Source organism: Ovis canadensis, chromosome 12, assembly GCF_042477335.2.
Source record: "Ovis canadensis isolate MfBH-ARS-UI-01 breed Bighorn chromosome 12, ARS-UI_OviCan_v2, whole genome shotgun sequence".
In the NCBI taxonomy this organism is placed as follows: Eukaryota; Metazoa; Chordata; class Mammalia; order Artiodactyla; family Bovidae; genus Ovis; species Ovis canadensis.
In genome coordinates, this window is record NC_091256.1 from 90494794 (window position 1) to 90520093 (window position 25300).

General features: G+C 62.9%; 1 protein-coding gene across 1 annotated transcript; it reads right to left on the bottom strand.

Annotated features, from left to right (window-relative positions):
- Positions 1-10357: 10357 nt before the first annotated feature.
- Positions 10358-23642, bottom strand: TMEM9 (transmembrane protein 9). The gene is made up of 6 exons (XM_069545077.1): positions 22913-23642; positions 22345-22448; positions 21252-21343; positions 17537-17645; positions 16400-16528; positions 10358-11180 (listed from the first exon to the last, which is right to left on the bottom strand). The coding sequence occupies exons 2-6, from the start codon at positions 22408-22410 to the stop codon at positions 11040-11042; spliced, it is 537 nt and encodes a 178-aa protein (XP_069401178.1). The 5' UTR covers positions 22411-22448; positions 22913-23642; the 3' UTR covers positions 10358-11039.
- Positions 23643-25300: the final 1658 nt, after the last annotated feature.

The window sequence follows — 25300 nt, forward strand, 5'->3', positions numbered from 1 at the left end:
CCATCATGATCAAGCCAAGGGGCTGTGAGCTTTGAGTGGGCTGGGCCGTCTGCAGGGTAGATTACAGTTTCACCTTTCCAGCCTCTCTCACTGTCTGTGCCTGTCTGCGCCGGGACTGGAGCCAGAGGTGGGGGACTGAGGCCAGAAATGGGCTGAGTGTGTCACTTCAGACCCAGAGCGGGCCCAGAAGTGGGCTTTGGAGGGGGCGAGCTCTCCGACCCCTCTGCCTCTCCTTCCTCTCGGGGGTTCCTACAGCAGATCGTGCTTGATGGAGTGTGTCGGCTCCTGCATGAAGACATCTTTCAGAGCCTCCCCTGCCCCTGGTGCCCTGAACTGGGAGACTCTGTAAGGAAGCCAAGGACTTGGAGCGACAGCACGCATGGGCTGCACCCCTGCCTCCAGGGAAGGTGTCCGTTGAGAGCTTTCCCCGGAGTGCTCCGCGGTCAGACACTTTGAGAACCGAGCCCCTTCATCCTGTCCTAGAGACGCGAACCAGAGAAAGCCCCTCAGTGGAGAGAGCTGCTTGCATTTAACTCAGAAACCCCCGGTGGGGCTCTAAAGCCTCCTAACATTGGGTAGAATACATTTCAGGGAATTTCACCTTAAAATCTCCAGCACAAGCAAATGCTTTTTCTTTTTTTTAATAAGAAAAGTCACAGTCTCCCTGGGGAGTCTGTCTGATAGCCGGTAATTATTTCTAGGAGGGTCACCTCATTTCTCACCCCAATATTCAACAAGTTCAACTCAACAATGATCATTTCAGAATCTCCAAGATACTCTGGATCTGAGCAAGGAGAAGGGGCACCAGGCCCGGCGACCACGATCAAGGAGCGCCCTTGAGGCTAGAGAGTGACGCCCTGTTCCCCGGGCAGCCGCAGGGCTCGGGTGCCTGGTTTGAACCCCTGTGCCCCGCTGGCGTGTGATGAACAAGTGAGGCAGTGCTGTTTGTGAGCCCTCCAGCCCAGAGCCCCCCATGCCATCCTCCTCGTCACGGGTTTGCCCCAGGCTGCTGCCTGCAGCCACTTCTGGAGAGGAGCCTTGCAGAGCCCTGGGACTCTGGAAGGGAGAGGGGAGCACAGAAGGAAGGTCATGGGCAGGGCCCTTCTGAGGCCGGCCTGGTGGGCGCCCTGCTCTCTCTGGCCCGGAGCCCTCAGCCTGTTACAGAGGAGGAGCTGGCAGCTCAGAGAGGCTGCGGGAGCGCTCGGGTCACACGGTGGGGGTTGGCTAACCAGGCTCTGTCCAGACTGAGGCCTGAGGACCTTCTTAGCCACGCAGGGGCGCCCCACTCTTGAGGGAAGAGTCCTCATCTTTACAGGATTTCGTGGGGGCCAGCGTTGGCAGAGGGGCTCATCCTTCCCAACTGCCTGACTGTACTCAGCATTTATGACGCTGGGGAGTCACAGGGGCTGATTTTGAAGGCTGCTGCCCCCAGCCCCCAGGAGGAATATTGGGCTCCCGGAAACGGCTCATGGCCCAGGAGCCCCAGGTGAGTGGCAGCCCCACAAGGGGAAGGCGAGGCTGCAGGCTGGACCTCCCGAACTGGGTCCTGACTCTGCCTGACTGCTGAGGGAGCCACTGCACAGGCCTCAGTTTGCACACCTGCAGAATGGGGGCACTGACGCCTCAGCCGTACGTGAGTCCCGTGCCAGGGATCCCTGGCAGCTGGTACTGCTAGCACGGCCGACCCGGCCCTGGGAGGACCCCTGGAGCACTAAGATCCTGGGATGTGGCTCTGGCGGGCCTGAGGCAGCAGGTGCCACCCCCGCCCAGCCCCGCGTCCAGCGTCTCCCAGAGCCACGTCTGTCCTGGGGATCGTCCAGAGGGGAGACTCTGTACACGAGGGCCCGGCCCCTTTCTCAGGTCTTGGAAGGACTAGGGTAACTGCGTTCACATACGCCTCTGAAGAAGGTGAATGCGCTCGGTGTACACCTCCCGCTGGGGGATTCACGCTCCGAACTCCCCTGACCCCCTTCTGGGACACTCACAGGGGACCACCCGGACTGCTGTGCCTGGGGAGGCGAGTGGACGAGGCAGGGCTATGCCTTGCATTTCACTTCTGCTCTGAGCATGCTCCTTACAGCCCTGGGGGGCCCCTGGCCCCTTGTTACCGATGAGGACTCGGAGGCCCAAGGAGGTCACACAGCTGCCCAGGGTCACACAGCTGGTACAGGGCAGAGCGGAGATCCACCCCCAGGCCTGGGGCTCCTGAGTAGACACTGCTCACTGCGTGCATCTGAGAGGCAAGAGCCGAAGGAGGTGAGGAGCAAGTGAAGACACAGGGCGGTGTCCTCCGTGTGAGGCACTCTCCTCAGTGACGCCTGTGCGTGGACACACCGGCACACGCGTGTGCACGTGTGCACAGTCACTGAGTCCTCCAAGCAGGGACGATCGTCACCCTTGCTTTACAGGTAGGAAAGCTGAGGCATGGGGAGGTGAAGTCACTCTCCCAGGGTCACACAGCTGATGGATGTTGAATGTGGCATCCGAGAGAAGCTGGCGTACACCTTGGGGCTGGCCAGGCGTCCTCACGCAGCCAGGAACGAGTGTTTCTTAACAGCCCGAGGAGAGGAGAAGCCTGAGACCCAGGAGGAAGGGGTTCAGGAGGCTGTGCTGCAGGCCCATCCCAACCCTTGCCCCGGCTGTAATTTGCACACAAAGTGGGGGTGGGGAGGGGCTGCAGCTTAGGAGCCAGGACGTCTGGACGCGTAGCCCGGAGCCCCCGAAGTGCTAATGTGACAAGCCTCACCAGGATAAAGCGGTCCTTCAGCAGACTCCAGAGAGCGTGTGGGTAGCAAGAGCTCAGAGACGCCCGAAGCCTCGTGGGAGTGGATGGGGCTGGGGTTGCAGGCCGGGGGCTGGGAGAGGGAAGCAAAGGCGGGACCCTGGCTGCAAGGTCAGTGGGTGCGCGGGGTCCAGCCAGCCGGAGGGATGCACGCTGCTGCCCACTGCACATCCCTTGAGGCCCTCCGGTCACTGCCGGCACAGGGCTTACCCTCCAGGGGGCTCAGGGCACATGGGATTAGTCAGGGCTGATACCAGGGAGAAGAGAGAGGAAGGGAAATCGCCCTCCAGGGGCCGTAAAGGCACCATAAGCCTAAACCAGGCGACTCTGAGGGGGCTGCTATCTGACCCAGCAACCAGTCACCCTGAGTTGGGGGCAGCACAGAAGCCTCCAGCCCCGCGTGCTGCCTGCCAGGCCAGCAGCGTGCCCATCTCCCACCAGGGCTGCTGCCCCGGCCCCATGCCAACCCCAGGTGCCCGAGGCCCCGGGCATCGCAGACTCGGAGAAGGAAGCTCTGCTCCCTTCAACGCACAAGGGAGCCTCCCTTCTAGGTGGCTGGGGTCACGTGGGGAAAAACCTTCGGGGGCCACAGAATAGAATTCAAGATTTCCCGAGCCACCCTCCCGCCCCGCCACCTGGATCCAGGGTATCTGTCAGTGGGAGGTGACGCCAGGCCACAGGCCGTTGGGAACACAGCGCCGTGGCCTGGGTCTTCAGGGAGAAGCGCACTCCCCTGGGTCACACGCATGCCCCTCCCTGGACCATCCGCACGTCCCTATGAGGAAGGGTCCTCACCCCGAGTCCCTGGGAGGACGTGGGCTGGCAGGCACCCCCGGGTCCCTCTCCTGTGGGTTCAGGACACCCCATGACCCTCCTGTCTGTCTCAGGAGGTTTCCACGTTTTAGAGAGTATTGGAGCTCTCTGCGTCTGGTCAAAACGTGATTACAACCACGGCCTCTACGGTCCCTTGAGGGACCCAGCGAGGAAGCGTCTCGGCGCTGCCTGCCTGCACACCAGCCCGGACGCCCTCCTCTGCACTCAGCTCCCTCTTCCAGAGGTCGCTGTAACCACTGCTCTCTCGGCTGCACGCCCCCGTGTCTGCTGCCCCGCGGCCCCCGTCTCTTCCCCGTCTCCCCTCTCAGCTGGGCAGCTCCCCTCCTGGGGTGCCCCCGACCCCGGGCCACCCACCCCCTGCAGGCAGTCTGGGTCTCTCCGTGTCCACAGCGCCCCCGCCCTCTCCTGCCCTCCGCTTTCTCCTTCTCCCTGCACCCTCAGGCCTGTGCCTCTGGGGACACTGTCCCTGGGGGGCTCCGGCCTGCTGTCCCCGTACTGCCCGTGTGCCTCGCTCCCCTAGGAGGCCCGTGCCTGCCGCGTCCCAGCCACCTCCTGCAGGGCGGGCCCCTCTCCTGGTCTCCAGGGGTGCCCGCGCGTGAGATCACACGTGAGTGCCCCAGACTGATCCAAACAGGTGCTCTCACAGGCCACATCTGCCATCTAACGTCTGCGCAGAGCAGCTCTGCAGAGGCCCTGGGCCGAAAATGTGAAACTTTTCTAGGCAGAGGCTTCCTTCAGCGGCGGGGTAAAAAGCCTGGGCCCTGAATGCAGGGAACTTGGGGGTTGAACAGGGACAGACCTCAGCTGACTTGACAGGGAGCCCTCACAGGGCTCCTGCCATGTGCTTGAAACTAACCCCCGGAGGTGACTTTTCATCCCCATTTTGCAGATGGAGAAACCGAGGCTCGGAGAGCTTCCAGGAGCTTAAGCAAGCCCACGCTTGCATGAGTGGCAGGATGGAGAATGCGACGGAAGCACTTCTCAGCCCTCGTTCTGTGCTGGACATGAGCGTGACCTCTTGGCTCGTCTGACCCTCACCGCAGTGCGACGAGGCAGGTACCATTTAATAGGTGATGGGGGAAGCCAGCACAGCCGGCGGCCTGTGGTCCCTCAGCCCCTGAGAGACAGGGCTGTGACGAGACCCCGCCAGCCTGCCGCACTGCTGTCTGCGGCCCCGGGCCCAGCCTCCCCCGGCCCTCACCCCTCACCTGCAGCTCCTTTCCAGGACGCCTCCCGGGATGACCTCCACCCAGAAGGTCCACACGTCCGTCTTGGGGGACTGGTGGGCAGCGGGCAGTGGTCCCGAGGGTGAGTGCACGGATGGACCCCACTGGCAGTGATGCCCCTGGCCGCACGGCTGGCCCGTCTGCTGCCCTCGGTGTGGGCGCCTGCCCCGCCCACAGGTGGCTGAGTGTCCCCGGCCGGGTACCAGGAGGCCGTTCCCTCTGGGCTGCTCCCAGCTTGGTGGCTCTGCTGCGGGACGGGGACCGGTTCCCCGGAAGGGCCCGCCGGCCCTTGCTGCGTCCTCGCCTGCCTCTGGCTGGCTCCCCGCCCGGCTCGGGAGCCAGGTACACTCTACCCGACTAAGCTTCAAACGGCGACACACCCAGAAGGGGAGGGTGGGGGGCGGGCTGGGGGCGCCTCTGATCTGGGATGGGCCCCAGGTGGGGGGAGAGGTGGCTGCCCCGCCTCCAGTGATTGGCTCCCGCGTTCCAGGGACACACACACAGCCCCGGCCCGAGCCCAGAGCTGTGGGGACGCTGTCCTCCAGGGCTGCCCGCCCGGGACCGAGGAAGGGACGACGCAGCTGGCCCATGGCCGGAGAGCTTCTCAACCGGGCACCTGTGCAGCAGGAGGCCGTGGACTGGGGCTCAGGGAGCGCCTGGCTGGGGACCCGGGAGGACGCAGGGCCTCCCTTGGGGAAGTCCTCGCGCTTAGGGGAAGACAGCCCTGTCTCCAGGGGGACTGCAGCAAGACCAGTTTGGGTGGGTGGTCACTGGGCACCCCCCGGGGCTGACCAGGAGCTAGGACAGTGGCCCCTCCAGGGACGCAGCTCCAGGGCTGGGGACCGCCCAGCACCCTGCCAGCACTCCCAGGCACCAAGCCGGCGGGGCTCTTGGAGGCCACCCAGGCCGCCCTCCTCGGTGGTCAGTGGAGGGAGCTGGCACCCAGAGTGGACAGACGTGGCCTAGGCCAGGCTGGTGTGGCTTTGGGCCTGAGAGCCCAGCCCTGACACAAAGCCCACTGCCCTGGGGGAGATGGGGGTAGGGAGCCCTGAGTTCCAGCCCCTCCTTGTCACCTCACCCCAGGCTGAGCCCCAAGCTGCTTCCTTGTGGACGGGCTTGCAGCACCCTGGAGCCACAGTGGGGAGACACGTCTCACATTTGATGTAGACACAAATCACGCCCACCGGGCACTTACACACTCACCTGTGACACCAGTTCCTCTTCCTGTTCTTCCAGCTGAGGAAACAGACACGGATCTTCCCCAGGCCATGCAGCCAGGAGGGTCAGCGCTGGGCCCGGACCCAGGCAGTCTGGCCCGGTGCCGCCAGACCTGGCTGCTACACGACAAATCCTCCCCCGACTGGGGAAGTCCGGGGTTTCCGCGTCAGGGTCCGTGCGGAGACTGGTCTGAGCCCCGCTGCGGCATCCAGCCAGCAGAGCTGGACGAGACGCCCTCCTGGTACTCTGTCACCCACTAGGCCAATGGGGAGACAGCAGTTGAGAGGTGTCAGAGCCGACGGCGGCCCGGAAGCCAACTGGTGCTGGGATCCTGAGCTGACGGGGCCGCACGTTGCTGCTTCCAGAATTTCTGAGCGCCTGACACTCCCCTTACACGTGCCCACCAGCCCCCTTTCACGCACTCTTCACACTGACATTCACAAAGACATGCAGTTCATGCTGACGATGTTTTGACCTAATTTATTAACACGACCACATAACCGCCAGGGTAGAAAGCGCTCTCCCGGGCACCACCTGGAGTCGCCTCGCTCGAGCGGTGGCACTCGGGGAACCAGGGGCTGGCTCCGGGTCCCCCCGTCTGTCTGGAGGGCACGTCTGCGCTGGTCACATGCAAGTTCGACGGGCCGGGCCAAGCTCCTGACGCCCGGGGGAGCCTCACCCACGGTGCCGCCCGGATGCAGGAGTCCCTCGGGTCAGCCCGACTGCAGCCACTCGCTCCACGCCCAGGTGAGGGCCGCAGCGTCCCCGCCTCCCAGGAAGTTCAGAGCTCCCACAGGTGGGCCAGCGACGGGCCAGGGTCTCTGGAGCCCTAGGCCCCGATCTCTCAGCGAGGATGGCCCTCTGGCAGGGCGGGGCGGGGGGCGTGCGATCTTAGGGAGGCCGTGAGTGCAGGGTGGTTCCATAGCCGTGTAGAGAGAGGCAGAGCTGGGGTCTGCACCCACTTCTAACGCCCTGCCCACGTTGCTAGATGGAGGCCTGGCCTTCTGGGGGTTTTCATCCTTGCCTCTCATCTGATGAGGCCACGGGCTGCGGGATACTATGGAGAAGATGGGCTCAGATGTGAGGGATTGGAAGGGCTGAGCGGGGTCAGGAAGCCAGGTCCATCCCACTTCCAGGCCGGCTCCGCATGCCCATCCTGCCAGCTCCCTGGCCCGCGGGAGTTGCCTGGCACCGGAGAAAAGGTCCTCAGGGATGGGCAGAGAAGCCAGACCTGGGCATCCCTCTCTGCCTGCTCTCCAGCCCCCCAGACAGGGCAGTGGCCCTCGGGAGCCTGGGGGAGAAGGCGGCTCCTACCAGCACCGCCTGCTGGGGACGCAGGGCCATCTGGGCACCTACACCGGCACCCCCACCGTGAGCCCATGTCTGGGGGCATCAACACCCCTCCCAGGGCCTCAGGGGCCCTGCCAGCAACTCCCACCAATCCACCTGGGGTTAAAGGCCAGGGAGGCAGGCGGACAAGGGCCTCAGTGAAGAGTTTAGGCCCCAGGAAGGCTCCCTGGAGGCCTATCAGGGAACTGGGATCCCACAGGCTGCCAAGTGTAGCGGGTTTCCAGCCTGAGCATCTCGGCCAGTGGGAGCGCCACCCGCCCAGATGAAGGGACTACTGAGCGGCCCATTTCCGGGAGAGGATGAGTTTGCTTTGACAGTCTCTGTGGTCCCCGAAGGGAGGGTCCAGCTGAAAGCCAGGCAGATGGTCTAGAGCATGGAGGTCAAGTCTGGGCTAGAGATGGGCATTCTAGAATTCAGACCACAAAACCACAGGTGAGAACAGTGTCGGGGAGATAACTCAGACGTTAAACTGTAGATGGAGCTGAGCGGGCTGAGCAGGACCACCCGGAAAACTGCATTATTGGTGAGGAAGACCCCCCGCCTCCCCATAGAGCAGCGGGGGGCCAGAGCGCTGAGCCAGGGACGTGCCCGGGGTCCCGCAGGGATGGTCACCGGTGCCGCGGCCTGCGCAGGGCTCAGGTCGGGAGTAAGTGGGGACGGGGAGGGGACCCCCTGGAGTCAGAGGTGAGCACGGAGCCCGCGGATGCGTCTTTCAGGCAGGAGACGTGTACGTGTTGATAGTCTGGAAGGGACGGGAAGGACTAGCGTGGAGGTGGTGGAAGTCCCAGGGAGAGGGGACAGCTGGGCTGGCTTTGAACAGGAGGGACACGCCATCTCCAGGATCAAAGCAAAGGAGTCAAGATGAGCAGGAAGGAGACTTTGCAGGTGGGGGTAGCAGTCGGGGAGGATTTGCCAGGGTGGGGGAGAGGGGGAAAGAAGCAGGAAGGTGGCCCAGGATTAATGCCAAGGGCTAATAGCACCCCGGAGGGCTGGGAGACGCAGTGCGGACCGTGAACCTGAGGCGCCCTGCTCAGTCTTGTGAGCAGCACTGTGCTGCCCGGGGACACAGGCCAGGCTGAACACCCACAGTGGGAGCTTCAGGGTAAGAATGGACGTAAGGAAGCAAGAGAACCAAGGCGCTGGGGCTGACCTGGGTGAGGAGCAGAGGTAGGGGCCCCAGAAGCAGGCTGGCCCCTCCCTCTCCACCCCCTCTCCCCGTCCTGTATGGGATGACTAACCATACTGGCTAAGAACCTGCCTCAGAAGGGACAGGCTACCCACTGCAGTATTCAAGGGCTCCCTGGTGGCTCAGCAAGTCAAGAATCCACCTGCAATGCAGGAGGCCTGGGTTTGATCCCTAGGTTGGGAAGATCCCCTGGATGTGGGCATGGCAACTCACTCCAGTATTCTGGCCTGGAGAATCCCATGGACAGAGGGTCCTGGCTGACTATAGTCCATGGGGTCACAGAGAGTCGGACACGACGGAGCGACTGAGTGTGCACACACACTCGAGGCTCGGTCCCAGGGCCAAACCCAACCCGTCCGTCTCTGTCCCAAGTGGCAACAGCTGCTCGCAGATCAGTGTGGCTGCAGGTCTGATGGGACACAAACAGGATTTCTGCACACCACCCCGGAATTCATCTCACAGACGAAGTGAAGAGTTCCATCTGGTGTCGGGGACCCTGCTCTGGGGTCACGCACAGGCCACCGAGGCACATCGGGGAGGGCGTCTGACAGCAGTTTGCGTGTTTAGTCCAAGCACATGGAGAGGCTGGGCTGCTGGCCGAGTCCTCAGGGGAAGTGAAGACGCACTCCTAAACATATGTTTTCATGTATCGGGCTTCCTGACAGTCAACAGCAGCTGCCTGCCACAGACCAAACCTTTAAGACCATCAAAGGCAGGCCAGAGCGCTTGAAGGACTCAACTGAGACTCAGGGGCACAGGGGACCCAGGTCCCCCCACGGTGGGGTTACAGGGTATCTGGGAATCTGAGACGCCAGTTTCTGGACAGGTTATGCTTGATAAGCTGACCCATCCGTCTGCCAACCTGTCCCCACGGAAAGCGTCCCCGTCGTGGAAGAATTCTCAGACTCACTGAGGCCCGTGAAGCAGCACGTGACCTGGCCGGCACCGAGCGTGCACCAGGCCAACTGAGGACAAGGACGACCTGTGGGCGTGCACCTCCCGCTTACCCGCCAGGAGCCTCCCGCTGGCCGAGGATCTTGGTCAAACCGGCCCCTCTGAGCATCCCTCACTGGCTTCCAGTGCCAGCCCCATTGACACGTCGCCCCACCCACACCCCTCGGTACCTGCACTTGGCTCTGAGCTTGGGTACATCGCTGCCAACTGGAACACCCACCTCGCCAAGACCCCGGCTCAGGGCTCCACACCAGGCTCAAGACGCTGACCCAGGCAGACCCGACGGGGGTAAATTCAAACATCCCATGGGCCTCCAGGTCCTGTTTCTGCCGGACACGCCCCTCTCTGCATGTCCAGGACGCGTGGCAGTGCCTCGGCCCCGGGGGTGCTGGCAGCTTCTCCTGGAGCTCGGCACCCCCTGCAGGTGCCGCTCCCGAGCACCAGCTGGTTTTCATTTGGGTAAACGTGGCAGACAGAGGAGCCTGGGGTGCTGCAGCCCATGGGGCCGCAGTGACTTAGCAACTGAGCGGCGAACAGCGGCTTCTCAGTGAGTGCCAGGCACGGCATCTATAAGGTGACATCAGATGCTGTTCACTCAGGAGACTCAGGAAGACAAAATGTGAACTCGGGAGAGTGCCTGGGCCAGCCCACCCCTGCTCCTTGCGGGGACACAGCCTGAGAGGAGCGGCCACCCCACCCCTGCCCCGAGGGCCATCCAGCCCCAGGTCCACCAAGGACACTGCCCAGGCCCCTCCCAGGTCCGCCTGTGAAACACTGAGCTCTCAGAATCTCTTGAAATCCACAAAGTGAGAAAAAAAAGACAATTTAATGATGGAAGTAACAGGACAGCGGTCTCCATGCACGGGGACGCTGGAACTCAGGGACAAGTGGCGATCTGAGGACCAGGGCCCAGGGGCTGGGGGCCACTGCGTGGCCTCGGGGTCCTGTGGTCCCACCAATGGCTCAGCAACTGCAGCCTGTGGGGCAGGGATGGGGTTGGGGGGGACAGCCTGGCTTCCTGAGGTGGGAGCAGGGGCCCAGGCAGAGTGGGCACTCTGCCCACCCTTGTCAATGTGAGAAGAGGATGAGGGGAGAAGCCGGAACACAACCAGGGGCCCTGAGGACCAGTGGGTTGAGCACCCAGCCCTCCTGGCAGGGCCGTCCTGAGGGCTGGGGGGTCCGGTCGGGAGGCAGCTCCCGATGACCCAGCCCCCAGGGTCTGGAGCCGGGAGGGTGGTGCGTGGGCTGGGGTGGGGAGGGCCCAGCCAGGAGACAGGCCTGCTCCAGCCCCAAGGGCCCTGGCTGGCTGTGGTCCCCTCCCCTCCACCCTAGACCACCCGAGTGGGGAACCAGCGCACTTCAGGATCACCCAGCTGAGCATGACATTTCGAAAGACGGAGAGAATGAAGCTACCCGGGGGAGGCCCGGAGGGTGGCACAGAACTGGGAGAGCGCCGGTCTCCGTCCGGCCCCGGAGGCTGGGGCCACGCCTAGCTGAGCATCTTGTGCCGGTCGAAGACGGTCTTCCGCTGCTCCTGCACCTGCAGCTTCCACCGCTGCTGCGCGCCCTCCACGCGCTCCAGGACCGTGTTTGCCCGGGGCCCGAAGGCGGCAGCAGCAGAGCGGGCGTCCTGTCGTGGGAAGGAGAGCAGGGGGTTTCAAACGCCCGACACGGAAGGGGTACGGGGAGAGTGGCCCTCAAGTCCGGCCTCCCCAAGGGCCCTGCCAGCACGGGGCAATGGCTGTGGGGCACACGACGGCTCCGGGAAGCGGGGCTTGGGCCAGGCCCGGCTGCACCCCAGGCATCCCTGACCCTCGAGGGGAGCACAGAGACTCAGCCTCAGGCCCACCTGGTCAGCACAGGCTCAATCAGCTTGTCGTGTGAGGAAACGCACACACATGGCCCGGTGGCTGGGACCAGGCTGCAGGACACCCCGGCCGTGCTGGCCAGGGACAGCAGGGAGACCCCCGGACCGCTCTGCGGGGCCGGGACCCCAGCCCGCTCGCAGAAGCAGAGTGTCTGGCAGAGGCGGCGTGGGGGGCCCGCCCTGCATGCCCTCCGGAGCCCCCCCGAGCGCCTCCACCCCCGCCCTCACGCTGTGGCTGTCGTCAAAGGCAGCGCGGTCCCCTAATTACCACCTCTCTGCCTCTGAGGCTCCAGAGCCCGCACATTTCCTGCAGGACCCAAGCTGATCTTTGGGGGAATTAGAGCCGAGGGCCAGGCCCACAGCCCGGGGGATTTCCTCCCCAGCTCTGCCTGCCTCTCATCCCCTGCCACACATCTCTTAAGGGATTAGCACACCTCTCCAAGCCCAGAGCCGCCCAGTAAATGCAACTCTGCTGCTAATGCCCCGAGCTGGCACGGCTTCTGTCACCACGCAGCTGCCAGGCGGGGGACGGGGGTGGGGAGTGGGCGGTGAGGGGACAGCAGGCTGAGCACCAGCAGGAGGGGTGAGGCTGGCGGGCCAGCCCCGGGGGAGCTGGAGATGGGCACTGCCCCCCGAGCCCTGCCCCGGACCCTGAGGAAGCGCACTCAGCCTGGCTGGACGACGACTGGGACCGTAGGGCCGAGCAGGCGGCATCTAAGGACCCCTGGGTTCTGGGCCTGGGCCCCAAGGGGCACGCTCTCCGCCCACAGCCACTCAGCAGCTGCATGTCCCTAACAAGCGACCTTACCTCCCCAGCTCCAGCTTAATAAAGCTGGTCTTCTTCAACTCAACTAAACCATCGGCAGGGATCACACGCGCCAGGTGATCCAGTGCGGACGTGTGTGCGCGCGGGCACACACACACACACAGCCTCACACGACACTGGGAGGCAGCAGACACTCCCTGCCCCGCGCCCTGTCTCCGGCGCTGGTCAGGACTCGCCGCGCTGGCGTCTGGTACGGCGGTTACACACCGGCACCGGCCACCTGAGCTGCAGCCCGCAGGAGCTCGGTGTTCCTGCTCCCGGCAGTCCAGGGTGGGAGCACAGCCGTGGACTCAAACCCGCCTCTGCGCCTGGGCTCTGACGGGAGCCCAGTGCCCAGCACCACCGTCCTCCGACCCTGCTCCCCGCGGCGGACGGCGCTGCAGGACGTCTTCTCAGGGACAATGAGCACGGTGGTTAGCGGCGCCTGGCAGACTGCAAGTGCTCAATTCACAGCGACAACCGCCAGCGTGAGGCCCACTCTGGGAGCCCCCAGGCAGCGGCCGGGGACAGCCACCGTTCAGGTCCCTTCCTTCCGGGCTCAGGACCAGGCTCTATGTGGGCGTCTAGAGGAGGGGCTGCTGAAGGCCACCATGAGAGGCGGCAGGCCCCCCAGGCCTGAGCCACACCGGCTCTGGGGGCCCAGAGACCCTCACCCTGCCTGCCCACCCATCCTCGCGTCCCTTCTGGGAGCCGGGGCAGGCTGTCCTCACAGCAGGTGCTCCCCTGTCCCGTCCTGGTGGGGGCAGAGGGAGCCAAGAGCGGGGCATTAAGCCAGCTGCTGCTGCTGCTAAGTCGCTTCAGTCGTGTCCGACTCTGTGCAACCCCATAGTCGGTAGCTCACCAAGCTCTCTGCTCCCTGGGGTTCTCCAGGCAAGAACACTGGAGTGGGGTGCCATTTCCTCCTCCGATGGAGGAAAGTGAAAAGTGAAAGTGAAGTCGCTCAGTCATGTCTGACTCTTAGCGACCCCATGGACTGCACCCTTCCAGGCTCCTCTGTCCGTGGGATTTTCGCAAGACCGCGGTTTCTCCTTCACGTTAAGTCTTGACAAACAGCTCCTAAGCGGGAGAGCTGTAGCTGAGCAGCTCCGCACTTCCGTTGCAAACAGTCTGATTAGTGGGAATTAGAGACGCCCAGAGCAAGACAGACGGATGGGTGCTACCACGCCAAAGCTGGGCGTCTGGGCACTGAGGGCGAGAGGGGAGCCCCGCTGACCGGGAGGAAAGTGGGCGGCAGGACGGGTGTCCCAGGTGCCTGCGCACCGTGGCGCGTCACCAGCACCGTCCCCAGGCTCGGAGACTGGCCCGTCCGCGGCTCCGGAGGCCAAGTGCCTGCTGCCCAAGGTCACAGCAGACCTGGACCCACACGTCCGGAGCCCCGCACTCAAGCCCTCGGGCGGGCCTCCCGGCCCCGGGTCTCTGGCCTCACTGTGCCCGGTGACCCCCCGCAGCCAGGCCTCCCCTCCAGCAGTCAGGGTGCTGCTTCGTGCTGGGGCCCCACCACCCAACACGGTGGGTTGGGTCTCCCCCTCAAGGCTGCGCAGATGCCAACAGAGACACACAGAGCACTGCAGCGGCTACGCTGGGGCAGGAGCTCAGACTCGGAGACCTGACCGGGTTAAACCCCGGGACGGCCTGTGCAGAGCAGGCTCCACCCATGACCGCAACCCCAGCATGCATCCCCAGCGGCCAGGCTGCGAGGTGCTGACAGCCGTTCGAGGCGCCCACTGGCCCTGCCCCAGTGGGCTCAGCGGGCCAGCGCCCTGCCCATCTTGGGCTCCCCTCTGCCCAGCAGAGGGCTGCTTGGAGGCCGGGGTCCCCGGCTGCCAGCACGGTCGTCCTCCACAAGCCCCTCTCCCTCCCCCGCCGCACCCCTCACCCCCCCACAGGCTGCAATCTCAGGGGACCCTCAAAGCTCAGGCCCACACTGCGGAGTGCAGAAACCCTCCCTCCTGTCTTCAAAGGGGCCCAAACTGTACATGTGACGCGCCCCTGTTTGCCATCTCTGCCCAGCAAACAGGATGGCTTCCTCCTTTCAAAGGGCGTCTGAGCCCAGGGATTACTGGATGCCGCTGGAATCTCGGGGAGGCAGCGGCCCGCGCCGGGCCCACCGAGGCCCGCCGGCGCCTTCAAAGGCAGCAAGGCTTTCATCTCCTGCAGGCAGTGGGCAAGGCCTCCCCTTCCTGCTCATCCTTGAGCCCCAGGGCAGGAGCTCCCGGCTACAGAAATGGGGCACCCAACCAAGGGGCACTCATCCTGGGATGTGATGGACCTGCCCATCTCACCTTTGACCCCTGACTCCCAGAGTGGGGGCGAGGGGCCTTCGCCCCAAGGTCACTGAGTTGCCCAGGCCTAGAGCCTTTCTTCCTCTTGGGATGAAGCCTGGCTCCCAGCGTCAGGGGGACCCCATCCTTCCAAGGGGCATGCTCTTCAGACCCCAGTCACCCGGACACACAGCCTGAGCCTGGCAGGCCCTCCTCCCCAAGCCTACGTGCACTGCATAGCGGGAGACACCCCCATACCCACTCACTCAGCCCCAGCACCTTCAGCACTCGAGCACCCCACCCCGGAGCCCCACTGCCAGGAAGCCCTCGCCAACTGATACCCAGAGAAGAGGAGGTCCCCACCTCCTGCCTGTCAGGAGCCCCCCAGGCACCCGGCTCCCCCACGCCCATCCCCTAACATCCATCCTGCAACCCCACTGGGCTCAGCCCGAGGTCTGTGCGCCCACACGGGCACCTGCAGACCCAGGCCCAGCGGGAGGAAGAGAAAGGGGACAGGAGGGGCCAGGAGGGGCCGGGGCACCAGGACAGGGCGCACACAGAGCTGTGCGGGCTGCCCGCCCCTGGGGCCCTGCAGCCCCGAGGCACGCATTCCGGGAGGCAGCAGGGTGTGTAATCATCGCCCATCTCTCAGCCGCTCCCCGGCCAGGACTGCAATTACCGCCTCCCCCTAATCGCCGAGTGCTCAGCCGCGGGCTCCTCCCCAGCAGAGCTGCTATTACCGCGCATTAATCACCAGGTAGGCTCTCAAGGCTTCCTCCTGGACGCGGACCACCCAACTGCCAGCTCCGCCACCTCCCGGCCTGGCTCCACCTTGCTAAGCACGTGTCAGCAGGAGGCTGGGGGTGTGCACCCTGGAGGAGCCAGGAGGCCCAAGGACTCACCAGGGCCCCACCCGGCAGGGAGCCTCACCCTGAGGTCCCAGCCCCGGACCTTCTGGGTGGGGACCTGCCCTTTCCTGCTCCGGGCACACACTGCATGGAATGCTCTCAAGGGGGGCAGGCCGGTGGCGGGGCAGCCTAAGCCTGGTGCCCCAAGTGACCACTCACCCCGTCACCGGAGCCCCCCACCCCGGCTCACCCGTCTCTGCGAGAGGAGGCCCTCTGACCTGGCACGAACCTCCTGGATCTGGTCCTTCTGCCCTGGTTTTACGTAAACCAGGCTGAGGCCAAGCTCCATGCAACACCCTGGAGGAAGGCTCTCATGCACCTTCTTTAGCCTGGACTTGCTTTTCTTTCATGCTAAACATCTTTCCATGTTTTCCACTAACTCCCCAGACTCAGTGGGACCCTCCACCACCAGATGTCCCTGGTACAGCTCCCTGGGGATGCATGGCCCTGTACCCCCCGGAGGAACGCAGAAGCGTCTCCCGAAGCAGCAGGCAGCCCATGGCAGCCCGACCCCAGGGCCTGAGGCGTCCTGAGCCCCGCCCCCTGTTGACGCTGAGGCTCCTCCCTCACCCGTCTTGGGCACAGGTGGGGCTATGTAGGCCTGAGGGGCGCGCCCCAGGAGAACGGGCCAGGAGCCCCCGACCTCGTCAGAGCCCTGCACCTGGCGTGCCCTGGCCCCACACCCACGAAGAGCTGCCAGGCCTCTGCGCCCTGGGCTCTGCTGACTCTCTGGGAGCCCGCTCCAGGCCCACTGTCAGCTGGACGCCAGGCCTGAGCGACCGCATGCGGGCGAGCTCACTGCCCCTCTCTGCCAGTGCGCCGAGGCTGCCTGACGCCAGGTCAGCGGAGCTCAGGGCTGCCCGCTGCGCCCGCGAGGGCAAAGGGCAGCCCTCCCCGAGGAAACACTGCAGAAGGGAGAACACTGCGTGGAGAAGAGTGAACGGGGCCCGGGAGGCTGCGAGGGGGCGGGGCCGGCAGAGCCCGTACCTCACTCTCCTCGTTGCGCAGCCGCTCGGTGTAGGCGTCCGGCTTCCGGATCAGAGGGTCCACCAGCATCAGGAAGCCCATGTAGAGCAGGAGGGCGCCCACCACCGACAGGTAGATGACGATGATGACCTGCGTGCAGAAGAGGCCCAGCTGCCCTGCGGACCGCGGGCCGTACGGCCTCCCACACGGGAGGGGCCGGGGCACCAGGACGGTGCGCACGCAAAGCTGTGCGGGCTGCCCGCCCCTGGGGCCCTGCAGCCCCGAGGCACGCATTCCGGGAGGCAGCAGGGTGTGTAATCATCGCCTGCAGATAGGCCAGGAGACCTCGGACGTGGAGAGACGACACATCCCACCTTCACAGACCGTGCCCTCGATGGAGGGGGACCCTGTGAGAACCACGGGTCCTCTGGCAGCACCAAGGTGACAGACGAGGAGGGCTCAGCGGTGCTGCCAAATTCCTGAGGGTTCTTTCCTGACACTGTTATTTCCAGACCCTTCAGGCACACACAGAAATATGCTTAAGGGTTGGCTGGACCAGGAGGTGCTTATACTGGCAACCAGCAAGCACAGCCTGGCTCACCACGGTAGGGGTGGAGCAGGAGGAGACAGTCTGCCTGGAGCAGAGGCAGGGGCCAGGGGCCAGGCCTCTCCCAGCCTCGCACCAGCTCTGCTGAGTTCACCCAGTGACCCACAGGAACAGGGTTCAGGGGCCATAAAGGGGGCGTCTGGAACCTGTCCTGCCAGGCCTGCGGCTTTGTTGTTGCTCTGGAAGCTTAACCAGACTGGGGGCTCCGGAGGGCGGCTAACTCCCCTCCCAGTACGGCTCATGGTGCCCGGGGCACAACAGGAACCCTGAAACTGTCCGCTGAGCAAACGGCAGGAGGGAAGGAGGAAAGGGAAAATTAGAGGGAGGGATCTCCAGCCCCTCTCCCAGGATCCCCTGCAACTGCGGTGGTGACAGAGGGGAGAGCGGCTCCGAAACGGGATGAGGCTCCAGAAGGAAGCGAGAAGCTGGGGGGTCAGGGCGGCGGCTGTGCAGGAGCCGGGCCACAAGGAGTGGGCGGGGCCACAGTCGTGTAGGGGCGGGGCCTGCGCGGGGCGGGGCGGGCTGCGCGGGGGCGGGGCCGGGGCGGGCACCTTGATGGTGGTGGTGCTCCGCTCCTCGTACTTGCACTCGCACAGCAGGCAGTAGGCCTCCACGTCGTGGCCGGGCACTGGCATGGGCTCCACCACGTGCAGGCAGTTGCTGCAACAGACAGAGGGCTGTGGGGGGCCAGGCGCAGGGTGGGAGGGAGGGTTCCCCAGGGAGGGCAGAACCCCTTTCCCAACCCACAGCCTCAGGGCCCTTGTCCTCCGTGACTCACCGGGTGAGGGTCCCACTGGCATAAACTCCACCGCCCCCCACCTCCAGTCCCGAGGGTCCAAGACCTGTCCCTGCTGCAGACAGTGCCCCCACTAGCCCCTCCTCTGACCAGATCAGACCAGGAGCCACAGCTGACCCATGAGGTCACCCAACTGCCCACCCGTGACTTGGCCTCCTTCCAGGTCTCTGAACCCCACTTCCCCACCCCCTCCCACTGCTGTCTCAGCCAGGGGCCCTGCCGACCGTGACTGTGCCCCGGCCTGACCCTTCCAGGGAGCTGCAGGGGCAGGGCCAGATGACCCTCTAGGCCCTCCCTTCCAGCTCTGACCTGAATCCTTGAAATCGATCAGCCTGTCCTGAACTGCCCAGGGCCCCTTAGGCTGGGGCTGGGTTTCTGGCAGAGGCACCAACAGTGTGGGATGGCATGTCCTCCATTGCCCCTGTCCCCTTAGAGTCCAGTATGTGGTGTGATTTTACCTGAACCCCTCGTGACTCCAGCTCTCATGCTGGGCATGTGGCTCCCTGCTCTTAACTCAACACAGCACCGAGGGAGGGGCCGACAGACAGACAGGGTCATGCCCACTCCCGGCACTGGGTCATCACTCCTGGGACCTCTCATCTCAGAGGCCAGCCTACCAGGCCCGGCTTCCTCCCTGGGTCTGGGAGGTCACTCTGGCAGGTCAGTAGGATTTATGGGTTCCCCACAAGGCATGTGTTCTCCCCCAGAGAACTGGTGAATCCGTGACATGTCCCTTTAGGGGGAACAGTTACAATGCCTTAGGGGAGAGGGTCACAGAGGGCGAGCTGGTTGAAGGCTCTGTTTCCTGCAGGCGATGTGCATAACTTCTCTGGGCCTGGGGTCCTCACAGACAGAGCAGGCTGAACTATGCTCCCTGGGGCACCCTAGGGCCCTCCGTGCAGGAGGCTGGAGGGAGGGCAGTCCTGACTGCTTTTACACAGTGTTTCCAAAACAGATTTGTTTGAAAAAAGGTTCTCTTTAGAAATATGGGAGACTTGCCCTAGCCAGCTTCTCAGGTGAGTTGCTGCTCCGGGACTGACCCACCCTCAGGGCGAAGGTGTCGGGGTCTCTGCCCCTTGCAGGGACGGGAACCCCCACAAGATGGCAGAGCGCCAGCAACACAGGAACAGGCCTGCACAGCGCAGACGCCCAGGCTTCACCTGCTCAACCAGGGGAGCGCACAGGCATCCCCCTGTGGCGGAGGGGCCCATGGGAGGGCCTGAGGACACAGCTGGGCTCCTCTGGCCCTGGCACAGGGGTCGAGGGGCCCAGGCCCAGGCCCCACTCCTCCCGAAGGGACTCCGGGCAGCCTGTGATGGCTCCGCTCGTGACAGCCCAGGGTCACGGGGCCCCAGAACCCTGGGGTCTAATGTCCCAGCATGTTTCCACCCACCAGCCTTCATGGAACTGGAGCCCCCTAACACTGACTTCTTAGGAAGATGAACCGCAGCCTGAGAGGTCCAGGTAGGACCCTGTCCTCCAGGGGAATTCACCCTTGTGTTTTCAAGCCTTACTCTCATCCCAGGGCCTGAGGGATGTAGCCTTATTACCTGGTGTCAGGTTGGGGCAGTCTATCCATTTATTCCTGATGTCATTTGCTCAGACAAAGAAGAATCTGCCTACAATGCAGGATACCCAGGTTTGATCCCTGGGTTGGGAAGATTCCCTGGGGAAGGAAATGACGACCCACTCCAGTATTCTTGCCTGGAGAATCCCATGGACAGAAAAGCCTAGTGGGCTATCGCCCATGGGGTCACAGAGCTGGACATGACTTAGCGACTTAACAACAATGACGACCACCCACAAAAGGCATCGCCTCTCCCTGGTGTGTCAGAAGGCTGGCCCACTATACTTGCAGTGCCCCCATCATCTCTGCTCTTTGCGCTTAATAAACACTCCTTTCTACAATACCCTCTGTCTGGAAACTCGCCTCTACCTGCTCAGACTGCCACAGCGTGCGTCTCCATCGCCAGCATTTGCAGAGCACTCACCACGCGCCAGGAGTCGTTCTCAATGCTATACTTGTACAGGCACCGCCAAGCATGCGTACAGCCCCCCGCACACTCTCCTTTAACACTCAAAATACCACCGCCGCTTTACAGACGAGGAAACGGAGTAAACTGGGGGCTAAGTAACCAGTTTCCCAGTGAACAAGGAGCAGAGCTGTGTTTGAAGGCGGGCAGGCTAGATCCAGGGTCTGCATCTGGCCAGAATGGGCCTCAGAAAATCACACACCGGCGACTCAGGACTGGCGGGATGGGTTCAGATCCCCACGCACTCTCTGCGCCACGGCACTGCGCCACGGTTGCGATGCCTCACCCCCCACAGCCACAGTCACTGAATCCAAATCTTTTGCGGGTGGGGGGTGGAAGAGGGGGATCAACTGTCCAGCGCGGTGACTACAGTTAACAACACTGTATTATATGCACGGGAGAGCTGCTAAGAGAGTAGATCCTAAATGATCTACCTCCCCCCACCCCCCCCACGGCAACCCTGCAAGGCAATGGAGGCGTTATCTAACCTCACTCCACGATATGTGTGTATCAAGTCCCCATCCGTCGAAACCATACATGACGTCGTATGTCTGATTTATCTCAGTAAAGCTGGGAACAACAAGAACCCAAAAATCTCAAGGGAGGGGGTGCTGGTACTCTTCATTTTCTCAAAGCCCCCTGGGGGTCCTGGGCCGCCCCCCCATGTGAGTGTACCCCATCCATGGGGACCTGGCCCAGGCCCCTGTGCTCAGAGCCCTCAGGACGAGGCGCCCCGGCTCCTGACACAGCCCGGCTGAGGCCCCTCACACCATACTGAAATCTGGTCCCCTGGCGCTTGCCTCACTGACCCAGTCCTGACGCATCACACAGAGGCTCCCCCCAGCTCACCACGCCCACCCCCGCCCTTTCAGATACCTGTGCCCCGAAGGCCTCTCCTTTCCTACAGTTCCTTAAACCACTCTTCCCAGGACAGCATGCTGAAACCTCCCTTCAACAAGTGGGCCTCCTTTCTCTGAATGAATGCTCACTGATTTCCCTCTCTTGAAGTGAGGCATTCGGAAGTGGGTTCGAGACTCCAGGAGTAGAACGGACATGCTCTCTGAGCCTCCTCTCTAAAGTTAGAATACGAGCACTGCCTCCCAAGGTGGTTACGACATTGGCACCGAAGAACACAGCTAACAGAGCTTCGAGAAAACTCCCACCATATGCGACCCTAAAACCTCTCTCTCCCAACGTTACCATTCTGCAGACGTGAACACCCACCCAAATCAAAGCAAAATCCACTCCTCGGGCCAGGAACCCCTCAGCTAGACTTATAGACTTCTGGATCTTATTTCCAATCGAATGTGTGACCAGGGACAAAACATTCTTTTGTAAGGCTCTCCGTGGAAATGGGGAAGCGAGGTCATCCTCTGGGGGTCCACAAGGCCCAGTCAGCACCCACAACCTCAAGGGCCAGCCTGGGCAACGCCTTACCAGTCCTTCTGTGACACATTCTGGTTGTAAATGTGCCCGCTGATGTTCCTATACGGTGGACAGATGCATTTACAACGAATATCTTCAGAACTCTGCAAGAGAAGTCGCGGGTCAGGTGGGAAGGGCCGCTGGCTTCAAGTTCTAGCAAGACTCTCAACCTTCAGTTCCCTCTTCCGTAAAGTGACCGCATGAATGCTCCTGACCTTCTCCCAGGCCCGGGTTCAGCAGGAGTGACATCTGGAGGAAGGCTGCTACACCACAGGGTCCTCAAGAAACTGTCTGGGGCTGCAAATGATACTCACCGCTTCGGGGAGGGGCAAGCAAGGTGGCAGCCCTTTGCCCAGGCCCTCACACCTGTGTGTACCGGGGTCCAGCAGCCTTAGTGGCTGGCCTCTTCTCCCCACCCCACCTCCAACTTCTTAGGTAAGGATCAGGGAGGGAAGGGGAAGGCTGGGGTGGACCCCAAAAAGCAGATGTATCCGTGGAAACACTCTAGCAAACCCTCTGGAAGTTCTCCCTATCTGGAACAGGTCAGAGACAACACAGAATTTTCATTCCAGTTAGGAATTGACCAGAGGAACTGGAAGCAAACCACAGACTCAGATTAAAAGCCTCAGTGATTTTCACAATCTCAAATTCCAGAGACCTACTCAAACCCAGCTCCAGGCCATGAACCCTAAAGAATGAAAGTGATCTCCAATCCCTGCTCAGAGGTGGGGCCTCTCCACCCAGAAACCTGCCCCTGCACAAACTTCACACTCCTTACATTACACCTACTCCTTAGGCGACTGGAAGCTCCCTGTACAGCGGTGCCAGCCCATAGGCCTCCAAGAGCAAAGGAAGGTACGGAGAGCCTAGACAACGTGCCCAAACACAGGACCCTGGCTGGAACTCCACCTTGTGCGTTTCAGATCCAGAGGTGGGCCCCGCAGACCACCCCTCCCCAAGGGCCTGCAGCCTAGGCCCGAGAGAGCACTCCCCCACCGCGGCACGGCCCGCGCGGCGCCGAGGGGCCGGGCTGGGGCAGCAGCCCTTCCACCCTCCTCCGGGACGCCGGGGCGCAGGCAAGGTTGGCTGTGCATGGGCGCCGCACCTTGTTGGCTTGGGCTGGGGGCACCAGCAGACTTCCGACCACGGCCAACACACACAGGAGCTTCATGCTTCTCGGGCCTTCACGGGGCCGGCAAGATCCCCCACCTGGAAAAGAAATACGCGGGCGGCGAAGGGGCGGATGAACACTCGGCACCCTCGGCCCCGGAGCGAACCGGCCTGCTCCGGCACGGAAGAGGGCGGGGGCTGGGCCTGGGGTCCTGGGCCTGCCAAGCCCGGCCGCTCAGGCGCTTCCCTCTCGCCCGGGCCTCGGTCTCCCACTGCCCACCGGGCGGGCTCGGCGGCGGGGCCTCCTGGGCGGGAGGGAGGGCCTCGGGTCTCCGGGACCAGGCTGGCGGGCGACCCCTGCCTCGCGTCTCCCCGCCCCCCCCATCGCCGCCCGCGGCTCCTCCCCCAGGGCGGAGAAGACCCTGGGGCTCTGAGTCTCCGAGCCCCGATCCCACGACCAGGCCGCGGATCCGGAACCCCAGGGACCCCGGGACCCCAGGGACCCCAGGACCCCAGCGACCCCGCGGCCCCTGCGACCCCTCCCCCAACGCGCCCCTGCTAACCTGCAAGCCCCGCCGCGGCGGCACAAGACTCGGCTGGCCCCGCCCCTCACTCTTCTATTGGCTGCGGGGGCGACCGCTCAACACTACCTGGCTGTCTCCAAGGCAACATGGCCCGCCTCCGCCGCGGCGCCGAGGCTCCGCGCAAGGGAGAGGGAGGCATTTCTCAACCCGACCAAACAGGAAAAGGGAGCGTCGGCCAAGCGAAAGAGCAGCGGGAGGGGACTGGCCTCCTTGCGGCAGCAGAGTTCCACCGCCGAGGTCGTCCCTTGCAGTATTTAAAAGCCGAGGTTCTGGAAAGGTTCTGGGCTGTTCAGTCTTGCCGTTTTATAGAGAAAGGGCTTGATAAACAACAACAATAAAAGCAGATTCAAGGGCTGTCTCCGCACTCACAATCCGGGAATGTTGCTTGAGTCGCATCTTTGCTGCAGAGGCGGCCCACCCCTTCCTCCTCCCGCAGGAGGAGGGACCAGGGCGGCGAGGGGGGGCTGCACCCGCGAAGGGTGCGCCCCGCAGCCCCCAGTCTTGTCCCCTGCCCTGTGCGGGTTCTGGACCCCGCAGGCAGGGGCAGGGTGTGCGGGAGGTGAGGGTGGGCGGTGGACTTCTGGGCCGCTGAGGGGCAGGGTTGAGCTCGGTCCAGCAGCAAAGGAAAGAGGCGTTCTCCCAGTCTGGGACGCCGCCCCCGGTGTGGACACCTGGGCTTTGGCCCTGCTCATCCACCAAGAAGTGGTGTGAACCTGGAAGACACTCCCCCCTCAACTTCCTTGTCTGCGAAATGCTTTGGTTGGGTGCAAAGACCCTTTCAGTCCCTATTTGGGGATTCCAGAGTGGGGAGGGGGGGGCCGGGGATGCTTAATGCGGCCTGCATGGGGGCCTGCTGGGTCAGGCGGCCTGAAGTGGTCTGCCCCAGCTTTCTGCGGGCACTGTGGACGGGGTGGGCGTTTCCTGTGGGGTTCGTTTGGTTTGTGATGGTTCTTCCTGATGATGGGCGTCCCTCCCTGTATCCTCAGCACCTGCAGGGTCCCTGTGTCCGGAATTAGATATAATTTTAAATCCTCCCAGCAGGAGGACCGGCGGGAGGCACCCAATCCTAGTTCTTCCCTTCCTGGTTAGGAGGGGGGGCATTGGGGTGTTTGGCTTATCCTTTAGGGAGCCTCTGTTTCCACATCCATGACATGTGCATGAAGTGGCCTCCTTTCACAGTATAATGAGTCCACCTGTCTAAGCACTTGGAACAGTGGGGGCTCTCTCAAAGGAGACCTCAGCCCATTCTGGAGGTCAGAGTGGCTGCTCTGGGGAGCAGGCTGGGGCAGAGAGAGAATGCCTGTCACCTGGGGGCAAGAGGGACAGTTTAGGCCCTGGAAAAACACCTTGTCTACACCCATGAGTCAGAAGCACAAGGACCACCAGGACTCGTTACTGGCTTTGAAGTTGGGGGAGATGAGTCCACCTTGTGGGCTCACGTCCTGAGCCTGTGAGTCTGCACTAATCCCAGTTAGCATCAGACACCCAGTGGGCATTGAGGAATTGCTTGCTTTGTGGAAACCCACACATCTGGTAACAGAAGTGTTGGTTTAAATGGCTGAGTACAGTAAGGGATACAGGAGTGTCTTCCCCATTTTCACGTCCCCTTTACACTCTTCAAAATTATTGAGGACCCCAAAAAGCTTTGTGTATATGGTCATATCTATCAATATTTATAGCATTAAAATTACGACAAATTTCACACGTATTTGTTTTAAAGGGACAGTGATAGGACTTCTCTGGTGGGCCAGTGGCTGTGAATCTCCTGCCAACACAGGAGACACAGGCTCCTGGTCCCTGGTCCGGGAAGATTTTACATCCTGTGGGGCAGCTCTGCCCATGCACCGCAGCTGCTGAGCCCGAGCTCTGGAGCCTGAGCGCCACACCTGCTGAACCCACGCTGCAGCTGCTGAGGCCGTGAGCTGTAGCCTCTGAAGCCTGCGCGCCTAGAGCCTGTGCCCGTCCGCAGAGCGCAGCCCCGGCTGTAGCTGGAGAAAGCCTGCACACGGCAACGAAGATCCAGCGCAGCCAAAAGGAATAACAAAATCAGTAAACAGCTTTCTAAAAACTTACATTTTCCAAAAGGAAAAAAGTCAAGTGAGAAGAGTGGCACTGTCTGACATTTTTTGGTAAACCTCCTCCACGTCTGGTTCAGTAGGAGACAGCTGGGTTCACACATGTACTCCTGCACTCAGCCCCTTGTGAGATCACATGTCACCCGCCCTCTGGGAAAGAGCGCGGTGCGCTTGCAGTGGAATGAGGGTGAGCAAGGCAAATCCCCTCTTAGAATTGCTAGAAAAACAGTCTGATCTCCCCAGGAGAGCCTTGGGAATGCCCTGGGCCCTCAGATCACAAGCCCCAGACTCC